Source organism: Piliocolobus tephrosceles, chromosome 19 (assembly GCF_002776525.5).
Source record: "Piliocolobus tephrosceles isolate RC106 chromosome 19, ASM277652v3, whole genome shotgun sequence".
Taxonomy (NCBI): Eukaryota; Metazoa; Chordata; class Mammalia; order Primates; family Cercopithecidae; genus Piliocolobus; species Piliocolobus tephrosceles.
In genome coordinates, this window is record NC_045452.1 from 14886349 (window position 1) to 14898829 (window position 12481).

General features: G+C 37.5%; 1 protein-coding gene across 6 annotated transcripts in view; it reads right to left on the bottom strand.

The window, feature by feature from the left end:
- Positions 1–12481, bottom strand: part of FBXO7 (F-box protein 7) — a 24845-nt gene continuing 12364 nt past the window's right edge. For 3 of the 6 annotated variants that reach the window (XM_023189050.3, XM_023189049.3, XM_023189051.2), the window contains exons 5-9: positions 11319–11402; positions 7926–8021; positions 5827–6003; positions 3619–3656; positions 1–686 (exon numbers count right to left, since the gene is read on the bottom strand). In XM_023189050.3, the coding sequence (XP_023044818.1) occupies positions 300–686; positions 3619–3656; positions 5827–6003; positions 7926–8021; positions 11319–11402 (782 nt within the window). In that variant the 3' untranslated portion in view covers positions 1–299. The remainder of the gene's footprint in view (positions 687–3618; positions 3657–5826; positions 6004–7925; positions 8022–11318; positions 11403–12481) is intronic. The other 3 variants (XM_026448218.2, XM_023189053.3, XM_023189052.2) reach the window with 2 other exon arrangements.

Below are 12481 nucleotides of genomic sequence, written 5' to 3' on the forward strand. Positions count from 1 at the left end.
TAATTTACACTTTTTTTTAATCTGGTAAGAACAGCATCAGAAAACAACCTTCAATCTAGAGGAGAACCAAGAGCAGGGAGATCAGCAGCCAACTATTCCCAAGGCTAACCTTGCCACAAAGGAACCTTTGGGTCACACCACCCCTAGGGCTGTAAATATATCTCTTAAAAGGCTTCTGGGAGTAAAATTCTCACCACTACAATCAGAAAATAACACTCGAGATCAGCACCCCAAGGAATTAACATCTGTAGTTTAGAAACAAAAACAAATGGAGCTCCAGAAATGAAATTAAAAATCAATCACATGAATGACAGGTGGCCGTCAGTTGGCCGACCCCTACTGGGTCTAAAGGGAAATCTGTCATTGGGGCCGCCTCGCCCTGGCAAGATGGGGTTAGGTCCTGGGAGTGGGCCAATTGGATCAAAGCGTGGTCTGAGTGGAGGGAACTGGCTGGGCGTCTCCCCAGGACCAGGAATGAGTGAATTGATTGGGTCTCCAACATAGGGAAGTGTTAGTCTTTGGTCATATTCACCCCCGATAATTCCTGGAGGAAGGCGGGAGCTAGGAAACGGCCTAGGGTGCAAGGGGTTGGGATAGAATGGAATGGCATGAGTTGACGATGGCAGGAGCATCACAAACCGCCCTTTGGGGGATTCTTTTCTTTGTATGTGCCTCTTCCTGTACAGCTGTAGAAAAAAATAAAAGAACAAGATAAGGTAAGTGATCTGGATGTCTCCCTGTAGTTCTAATTTGCTTTCATAGTAAAGATCTATAGGTACACCTCAGAGATATTGTGGATTTAGTCCCAAACCAATGCAATAAACCAAGTCACACAAATTTTTTGGTTTCCCAGTGTATATAAATCCTATGTTTACTATACTAAGTGTGCAATGGCATTATATCTAAAAAGACAATGTACATACCTTAATTTAAAAATACTTTGTTGATAAAAAATGCTAACAATCACCTGAGTCTTTAGCAAGTTGCAATCTTTTTGCTAGTAGAGGGTCTTGCCTCCACGTTCATTGCTGCTGATGGGTCAGGGTGCTGGTTGCTAAAGGCTGAAGTGGCTGTGGCAATTTCTTAAAATAAGACAACAGTGAAGTTTGCCACACTGACGGACTCTTACTTTCACGAAAGATTTATCTGTACATGCGATGCTGTTTGATCGCATTTTACCCACAGTAAAACTTTCAAAATCAGAGTCAACCTTCTCAAACCCTGCTTCTGTTTTGTCAACTAAATTTATGTCATATTCGAAATCCTTTGTCATCCAGGAATAGATTCCATTCCAAGAAACCACTGATAAAGAAAAGGTGGTATATATATACTATGGAATACTACTCAGCCATAAAAAGGAATGAAATAATGTCCTTTGCAGCAACTTGGATGCAGCTGGAGGCCATTATTTTAAGTGAAGTAACTCAAGAATGGAAAACCAAATCTTGTGAGAGCTAAGCTATGAGGATGCAAAGGCATAAGAATGACATAGTGGACTCTGGGGACTTCGGGGGAAAGGCTGGGAGGGAGGTGAGCACTAAAAGACTACATCTTGGGTACAGTTTACACTGCTTGGGTGGCGGGTGCACTAAAATCTCAGAAATCACCACTAAAGAACTTATCCATGTAACCAAAAACCACCTGTAACCCAAAAACTACTGACTCTTTTTTTTTTGAGATGGAGTCTCACTGCTTTGTTGCCCAGGCTGGAGTGCAGTGGCGCGATCTTGGCTCACTGCAAGCTCAACCTCCCGAGTTCACGCCATTCTCCTGCCTCAGCCTCCCAAGTTAGCTGGGACTACAGGTGCCCGCCACCACGCCCGGCTAATTTTTTGTATTTTTAGTACAGATGGGGTTTCACCGTGTTAGCCAGGATGGTCTCAATCTCCTGACCTCGTGATCCGCCCACCTCGGCCCCTCAAAATGCTGGGATTACAGGTGTGAGCCACCACACCCGGCCGACATTTTTTTTAAAAAAGAAACCACTTTCTCTCTTCATCCATAAGAAGCAAGTTCTCATCCATTCAAGTTTGACTGTGAGATTGCAGCAATTCAGTCCCATCTTCAGGCTCCACTTCCTAATTCTAGCTCTCTTGCTAGGTCCATCACATCTGCACTCCTCCACTGAGGTCTTGAACCCCTCAAAGTAATCCATGAGGATTGGAATCAACTTCCAAACTCCTGTTAATGTTGATATTTCATCTCCCCCCATGAATCCTGAGTATGCTTAATGGCATCTAGAAGGGTAAATCCTTTCCAAAAGGTTTTCAGTTTCCTTTGTCCAGATCCACCAGGAATCACTGTCTCTGGCAACTATGGCCTTACAAAATGTATTTCTTAAATAATAAGATTCAAAGTCAAAATTATTCCTTGATCCATGAGCTTCAGAATGCAGTTGTGTTTGCTGACATGAAAACATTAATCTCCTTGCACATCACCACCAGAGATGTGGGATGACTGGCTGCATTGTCAGTGAGAAGTAGTATTTTAAAAGGAGTATTTTTTATAAGCAGTAGGCCTCAATAGTGGACTTGAAGTATTCAGTAAACCATGCCATAAACTATGTACTGTCATTCAGGCTTTGTTGTTCCATTTACAGAGCAAAGGCAGATATTTACCATAATTCTTTTTTTCTTTTTTTTTTTTTTTTTTTTGAGACAGAGTCTTGCACTCTCTCCTGGGTTGGAGTGCAATGGAGCGATCTTGGCTCACTGCAACCTCTGCCTCCCGGGTTCAAGTGATTCTCCTGCCTCAGCCTCCTGAGTAGCTAGGATTACAGATGCGCACCATCACACCCGGCATTTTTTTTTATTTTTAGTAGAGACAGGGTTTCACCGTGTTAGCCAAGACAGTCTCGAACTCCTGACCTCAGGTGGTCCGCCTGCCTCGGCCTCCCAAAGTGCTGGGATTACAGATGTGAGTCACTGCACCCGGCCTGAGTGAGCATAATTGTTAAGGGCCCTAGGATTTTCAGAATGGTCAACAAGCACTGGCTTCAAAAATCACCAACTGCATTAGTCCCTAAAAAAAGAGTCAGCCTGTCCTTTGAAGCTGGGCACTGACTTCTCTCTCGCTATTAAATAGATGGCGTCTTCTTCCAACAGAAAGCTGTTTCATCTACATTGAAAATCTGTTGTGTAATGCAGCCACCTTCATCAGTGATTTTAGCTACATCTTCTGGATAACTTGCAGCAGCTTCTCCATCAGCACTTGCTTCTCTACCTTGCAGTTTCTGTTATGGAGACCTTAGAATAGTACCTTATGAAACAATGTAATATATTCTTTTCATAAGGTACTATTTTAACTAGCTGAACAGCTGATGACTACTCCAGCACAAAGACAATTCATTTAAATTTTGTTGCAACAAAACAATGTTTTACAATAAGTAAAGATGAAAAATAATCATTGTGTTAACATTTTTTCCATATATTTATAAGAAAATAAGGACTGAGTCTAAAGTAAAAGTTGAAAACATTTTCATTTACTGAAATTTAGCAGTAAATTAAATGAAAACAGATTTCATTATATCATATAAAAGTGAAAATATACCCTTAATATATTAATTCACTAGTCATTTCTGTGTTATGGACATTAGCCTTAATATTTAAAAATACCTACTTCTTTCCAATCTGTGTCTTGAACTCTGACAGTATTGTCTACAAAGGAAAAATGAAAAATAAGGATTTAAAAACATTTCATTCATCCAGCATTAAACAATGGGTTTTGTTTTTCTCCTAAGAAAAGTGAAACTTACCCATTAAGCATGAGAAAAAAAAGAAAAAAAAACGAATAATTTATATAACACACACTATATCATTCGTATTTTCTTATCTAATTCAAACACTTTCTTGATGGTTAAGGGTGATCACCGCTGCTCTGTGCTACACGGTAATTCAATGCAGTGATTCCTCAGGGACTATGGAGAAACATGTGGCTACTCTCTTCCTCCATTAACTGGTTCCACACTGTATCTTCTCCCCCTAATCTCATTTAGTTGTGTCACCTGCTTCTAATCCAATGTCTCATGTTACACCAAACTGGGTAACCTCAGAGTTTCTGTATTACAGCCCATGTTCATTACTGGAGGTCACATTGACTTAGTCTTTCATCCATATTCCGGTTATACTATTTTCTCCCAACCATGTCCTGAATGACTCAGCTATCAGAAGCATGACCATAACTAAGTATTTTTTAATGTACTTATTTATTTGAAATATGTGAAATGGGGAAAAAGAAACCCATTCAACTTTAAGTATACAAAAGTGTTTGGATAAAAGATGGTATCTTCTCTACAAGTTACTACATTAGCAAGGCAGTAAGATTTATAAAAGCTCTGGCCCCATAACATTATATCTATAGAAAAATCGGAACAGCTTACAAATGAGCTTGTGGGCCACAATCTAAAAATTAAAGAATAATTGTGCTTTAATCCTAAACTTGAATATACAAGTGAAAGGGTATTTGTTCCTTTTATGAGTATTTATATCATACCCTGCTTTTTCTCAGTGCTTCCATATACATCAGTCATTCTGCCTTTTCTTTTTCACTACATTTTTAATTCTTTTTTGAGTTGGAGACCAGTCTGGGCAACACTGCAAGACTTTGTCTCCACTAAAAATAAACAAACAAAAAAGTTGGCCAGGTATGGGGGTGCATGCCTATAGTCTCAGCTACTTATGAGGCTGAGGAGGGAGGATCACTTGAGCCCAGGAGTTGGAGGTGGCAGTAAGCGATGATTGCGCCACTGCACTCCAAGGCAACACAACTAGATCCTGTCTCAAAAAAATAAAATGAATTATTTTTTGAGATGATGCTTTCTTGCTGCCAATTGTGACAAAATAACATTTTAAATGTCAAATTCAGGGGCATAAATAAAGCAAAAAGAGGACCTCAGGAATCAAAGAAGAGGAAAAGGAACAAACCAGGTCATTTACACTTCTTACGTTTTGAAATTTTAAAAGAAAAAAACATTGTAGCAATCCAAATGACTCTACATTTTTTTAAGGGAGCTATCTACCCACCAGATTTTTACAGTTACTAAGGTAGTATGTGTTAACATCACATGTAGCACTATCAATTCAAACATTTATGGGAACCACATAAAAATTTTACATTGCAACACAGTATGCACCTACCTATACATAACTGAAATAGAAGTCTACTCCTATTTTATAAATAGGAATGCTATTTATAAAATAAATATGGATTTTTCCATTGTGGGTTTTGTTTTTTTGTAACATGACCCATTAAATGGATTTCATGACCCACCCCAGGGTCAAACAATCTGAAAACACCAATATGTAGTAAAATGGTGGCAGCAGAAAAAAAGTTCCACAATCAGGCTTTTGGCCTTGTAGCAGGAAATCCTGATGCACAAGTTCTACCGTCATCACTGCCACAATAATTACCAGGTCACCACAAAGTGACCATACAGAAATAAAGCTGCCCTAGCAACATGGCACAGGTCAACAAAACTTTCTTAACTTACACACTGGTCTCAACCATGAAAGCAGTTCAGAAATGCCAGCTCATTTCTAAGTCAGATGCTGACTACTGTCTCTAGCGAGAAAATAAGCCTGTCTTACTTCCATTTTTCTATCCTGAAATAATCTTCTTACACTAATGAGCGATTTGTGTTGTGCAAAATACAAAAATGAGAGTTTTAGGGACACAGGCAAAGGTATATGAAGCTTAGAGTCAGTCTCTTTAAGACTATTAAAATTATTTGCAACAGAAAAATCCTACAACTAAAAACTTTTGGTGAGCTGAGTAATTAAGACAATAAGAAAGAGCCCTTTCTTGTGAATATGTCATTATGGAAATCACCTCGAAAATCACGCAGATATAAAAACCTCCATAGAAGCGGGTCATTTGAAGCAGTAAAGAGGTCACGACAAACTGCAGACAAAGACAAGACGGAACGAACATCCAGAAGTCGGAAGATCCGTAGTTTCAGTTCCAATGGGAGGACGACCAACCCAAATACATCTGGTAGGCTCAGTGCTAAAAGGAAAAAAAGAGAAGTAACAGGTATTACTGAGTAAAGAACATCTGGCTTTCTCCACACAGTCAACAAAATTGCCACCCGTTCCTTTCTAAAGTGGCAAAAAATTAGATGGTACTCTTAATTATCCCCAAGTATACATCATCTACAACAAATTTTTAACCCCAGCTTGACTATAATTACTACTAACTCATACAACTCTAGGCCCTTACTCCCTTGATGTTTTAGTAGAAAGACAAATGCTTTTTAACATAAATCAAATAACTATGACAATTGCTAAATACTAGCCAATGGCCTCTTCTATCTCAAACATTATCCAATACAACAAAATTTCTTCATTCAACTACAGAAAATAATTCTTGGCTTTTATATCTGATTCCCTGCCAGTTATTAACTGTGTGCCTTTGGACAAGTTATTTAAACTCTAACTTAATTTCATCTGTAAAATGGATTAATATTACATCCCACCTACTTCAATGAGTTGTTGTGAGAAGTAAACATATTAATACATATTAAGTGCTTAGAACAATGTTTGGCACACCAAGCATAAGCACTCAAGTGTTAGCAAATTACTATTATCTAAAGTCTAGCAGGCTAAAAAGAGATAGATAAATTCAGAAACAAAGCCAAGAAAGGAAAAGAAAAATAATATGTTCCAAGTTCAGTGAAAATGATGTTTTGGTTATCAGCACCTTCAAAATATTTGTGATACTATTCTCCACTAGCAAAAATAATCAAAATCCAACAAAGACATATCTACATGTGTTTTTCAATTGACATTACTTCCTTTCCCTCATCACCAACTATAGAGAAGACTACTGTTACAATAGACATGCCACCGTTCAACTTGACACCAAAAATATTACTTACTTCTCTACACACAGAGAACAAATAAAAGCCACTATCTATTCACATAAGTCAGAAACTACCTACTAGTTGGAGAATTGCGGTAGATAGTATTATGGTTCTCAATCACTTCCTACACATAATTATACTTCTCCACCCCACTACCATCAGGCTTGGCCATTTTTGTCTTATTTTTCAATAAAATGTGAGTGGAAGTGACATATATAATTTCTGGGCAAAAGCGTTGAACGAACACATAATTGGGCCACTGGCACTCTTTTCCTTCTACCACAAGAGGAGCATGTCCTAGATAAAGACAACTCCTTCAGCCAAAGCAAACCCACACACAACATGTACACGAGCAAGAAGTAAATTTCACTGTAAGTCACTGAGATTTTAAATTTTTTTAACTGCAAAAAAAAAAATAAAATAATAAGAGAAAGCTAATATAAGGATCTTGAGTGAATTATAAACCTTACTGAATTATGATTTCATCATGTATAAAATAACTACCATAAAATTTACTTCAAAGTCATTAGCAGTAAATAAGAATGCATGTGAAATACCCAACAAAGTGCCTGCATAGAGCCTCCAATAAATGGTTTTAAAAAAAAAAACTCAGATCCAATTATAGACCATATTTTATATGTATGTGTATATATATATGTATATGTATGTATACACACACACATATATATACACACACATATATATAAATATATGTGTATAGAGAGAAAGAGCATCTATTATGTACCTGACCCCATGCTAGACCACAAGAATACAAAAGTAAGATATATTCCCTACCTTCAAGATATTCCCAACCTTAGGTGGAAAGAAATCATATCAACAATTATAGTCCATGGAAAAGAGTTGATAATAAAAATATGTACAAAATAGCATGGAGATACAAAGAGAAAGTAAATAGCACTTAAGGAATGTTAAGCTTAGTCTTAAAAGAGGAACATTTAGCTAGGAGCAGAAAAGAGGGCAGTCAGATGTCATACCCACCAAGAATACTAAGTATACTTACTATTCTTTATAGTCCCTTGAACTGAGACAGTATTTCATCTCTTACCTTGTCGGGTAAAAGCCAGAAGAGGATACACCAGCTGGTCTTTAAAGAGGCGAGAGAGTTTCTGAAGATCTTTGTATATCTTGGCTACATTTTCCCCTAGAATATTTTTTAATGAAAAATCAAAACCCGAAATCAAGTGGAAAAACTGTCCTCTATTTCTGCCAAACACAATCAACATGGCAAATAAATATTCACAAATAATTCACAAAGATAAGCATGAACCAAATTCCTTCACGGAAGAAGTACAGTGCAAGACTTGATAAAACTGAATCTTAGCTATAAAAGCTAAAAATTCCTTGCTATCAAATTAGTAGAGTTGTGCCCAACCTCTCTAGCTCATAGGCTGCAATTGTAGAAAAAGTTTGTGTGAGATTCATACACAGGAAGATTTCCTGAATAGCTATCAATCTGTGCTGGGTACTGAGGATACAGTGGAGACCTGCTCCTGTAACGCTTAGAACCTGGTAAATTAATAGCATTTATCACATGATGACTATGTATCAGCACCTGTGTCAAGCATTTTTCAAACTTTCACGTCAGAAGTTCTTTCCTAAGTAATTACTATCTCCATTTTAAAAACAGGTCAAGGCACACAAAGCCTGTCCCAGGCCCCATGGTTAGTGGCAGAACAGTGCACAAACCCAAGTCCGTATGGCTCAAAAGCACTCATTTTTAGCCACCACATTGCTACTCAAAATGTGGGTGACAGATCACCAGAATTGACAATACCTGGAACTGTTCAGAACTACTGAATCTCAGGCCCGCTGCAGACCTAGCAAATCAGAACCTGTAGTTTAATAAAATCCCCACGTGACTCATATTAAAGTATGGACGCACTACCAAACTGCAGCCGAGGTTCCCACTTGTTTTGCTATTTACTAAGTGTACAGCCTTGGACAAATAACCTGACCCTCTGATCCTCACCTTTTTGCTCAACTGTTTAAGGGAGACACCACCACTACACCTGGTAAGCGTTGTTATAATTGAGAGCTCCACGAGCAGTGCCTAGTGTATCAGTAGACAATTTATGCTTGCTCCTTCCCCATTCCATATTTATGTATTTCACTATCTATAACAAATAAAACACTCAGTATAACGAGATCGATAAGAAGAAGGAAAGAGACACGCAGCTAATGTCTAAATCTTTGTTGTGTGACTTGCAATCTTGAACTGAAATTTGCTGTCAAGGTATCATTTTTAAAAATCAATTTGGCTCAAGGGCTTTTTTCAAATGTGAAAACTGATTTTCTTTAAATGAATTTTTTCCTTCAGCAACCTGGTATATAACTATTTAATTAGAAACTTATGAATAAAAGGATAAATAACAGTGCCTCGTTGTAGTTACTAGGTGCTATCAGCCACAGTAAAAATTCATTAAAATGACTTGCCAAATGAGCAGCATATTCCTACTCAACATAAAACACTTTATTAAAAATACTTCATTATAACAGTCCATAAAGTTGTAATTTAACGGTATTTAACATTCCTCCTTCCTTCCATTTCCTTTTTCCTTATTTAAGAGAAAGCAGATAAAGAATAGCAATCTGAGCTACATTCCTGTAAAAGTTGTTTTAAAAGGCTGGGAGTCAGCCAAATCTATTCCAATCCTGTATTTCACCACTGATTAGCTCTGTGACCCTTAAGTAACTTAGTTTCCTCTAAATCTGTTTCCTGATCTAGAAAATGGGCATAAAACCTCTACTGCTGTAGAGTGTAGACTATTTCTACTCTCCATAACAAGGTTTTCCCTATACGGTGAGCCAAGGAATTTCAAGTTTTTCTGACCCTAATGATAAAAGCCATCTATACAGATTCATCAGTCCAGTTTATGCAGTTTCAACAGGGGCAAAAACTGGTCCTTGACAGGTTAAAAACGATTATATGGTTTGTGATCCTTCAAAGGATCACAGTACATAAATAAAATATATTTGTGGTATTAAATTTCATGAAGGAGAGAGATTGAGGGGAAAAATCTCCAAAGGCTCCTTTGGGAAGTGATAATAAAAAGATTGAGAAACGCTGGCCTAGTCTGACATTAAACGTTCAATTCGGCCAGGTGCGGTGGCTCACGCCTGTAATCCGAGCACTTTGGGAGGCCGAGGCGGGCACATCATGAGGACAGGAGCTCGAGACCAGCCTGGCCAATATGGTGAGAGCCTGTCTCTACTAAAAATACAAAAAAAATTTCACGAGGTCAGGAGTTCAAGACTAGCCTGGTCAATATGGTGATATCCTGTCCGTACTAAAAATACAAAAAAATTAGCTGGGCGTGGTGGTGTGCACCTGTAGTCCCAGCTACTCGGGAGGCTGAGGCAGAAGAATTGCTTGAACTCGGGAGGCGGAGGTTGCAGTGAGCCAAGATAGCACCCCGGCACTCCAGCCTAGCGACAGAGCGAGACTGCATCTCAAAAAAAAAAAAAAGCTCAATTCACCTAATGCCCAAGTTCTGATTCTACGTTCAACCAGAAACCATTATAAATATGTATTCTGCTGTCTCCTTTTCCTATCAGTTTTAGTTAGTATAAATCAATCTCTCAGGGCTGATCTCCCCTAGGAATGAACAAGAATAAGTCTTTAGACCTTCAAAGCAACAATGTCAATCTAGCCAGCCTTTCCTAAAGGACTGCTATAAATGCCATCTTCCCACTGTACCACAACATTCCCACTAGGCTCTTAAAACCCTCCTAAGTTTACTAAGAAGATTAAATGGAATAACATATGTACGGACACAAGTACAGAATGTAACAGGCACTTAAAAAATGTCAGTTCCCCTCTCCGAGACCTTATCTCTTCTCCTCCAACCACCTGTAACTGCCTCTCACAGTTTGGTTTAACTGAAAAATGATAAAAAGGAAAATCTGTCTTGTTTGCATCTATTAATAATTTTATAGAGTTTAGGCAAAATCTTACCTAGAATGCAAACTTTTGGTAAAGTATTAATCTGTATAAAACAGCAATCAAATTTATGTAGGTTTAAACAAAGATTTTGATTGCAGTTTTTCCTCCAATAATCTTTAATAATGAACTTGAATTACTTCCATGAAACACAGATCTCCATATTGGTTAAATATGATACCAGAGAGCTCTCCAAAGATTAGTACAGAAACTATGAACTATCATCAGAGTGTAATAAATTACATACTAGTGTTATCTCATAACAATATAATTCAGCACTCTATGACCCTAAGAAAAACGGGAAAGAAACAAACTCCTCAAATTATAAGCAAAACTTTCGCATTTTTTAAACCTTTGCATTCTTAAGCAAACCACATTATCTTCAATATGCTTTAATCTCATATAGAAATTTTCTGTTTTTTGAACATTATCTTTCAGATTTTTTCCTTACACGAATTTCACAGTTTCACTCCAAAAGTTAAATAATGTTTATATTACCTAGTTTCTCTTTGCAAATAAAAGATTCTGGTAGCAGCTGCAATCTTTTCACACTTCTAATCTCATTGTTGATTTTCAGTGTAGCTGTAAATAAACAAAAGAAAGATGATAAAAAGTTCTGTCACTTCATCAACTGCCTTTCTTTTTTAGTATGGGCTTGCATTTCCTTGCTCCTAATATACTAAGGACACATTATACAAAACAAACTGTTCTTCGCCTATTTCTTTCTCTGATAGCAAGTTCAAAAGTGTAAACCTGGCATCACATGAAGTGAAATCACTCTACAACACCACCTTTAAAAACTACAGTAAGCATCTTTATATAAAATCCACTAGGCAGCAGCTTATTAGTAATTGAAAGATACACAACAAGGCTAATCAGAGGCAACTAAACACAATAAAATCATTATTTCTAATGAAGTCACTAAAAACTCCATTTATCTTTTATTTAACCCTTGGCAATGAGTCTTCCCTTGTTCATTAAAATAATCTTGCTAGTTTTCAGAGCATCATCTCTCTTCCAGACCCAAAGGACCAATATTCTTGACATCACCAGAGGGTTCAATTTTAATCATGTATACAAAGGCGCACTTCAACTCATTCCATGAAAGAGCCCAGTGATGTGCTTATGCACATGTGCACCAAGCAGGATGCCTGGAGTGAAGGAAAGATTTAAAGACACACTGCTCTTTTCAAAGAATCAATCCTGGAATGGCTGGCTGCCATGCAAGTCTGCCAAGAGCTGACTTGCCAAGAACAGTAAAGAAACAAAGTATCAGAAATTAAGAAATCATTAAGACATTCAGTAGTTATTCTTTTTATATTAAGTATTCTGAATCTAGTGAATAGAGGTTATTATACACATCATTAAGTGCTTTTATAAGAAATCAAGGCAAAATTTGCAACTACACGTTTACTATTTGGTAACTTCAACCTTGCAAGTTATGATGTGATGTAGCAGAATGATTAGACGAAGGCAGAAACTGTTGACACTCTGTGTATAAGAATGCCAAACTAAAAGCTACATTTGCTAATTATGATGAACTGCTGAATAGACATTGCTAGGTCCTAGTGTCATCAGACAGTCATGTCCTGACAAACATGAAGTACCACCAAAGCTATTAAACCTAACGTTTCGAGACTTTTAAATAACATTTCAAAGAA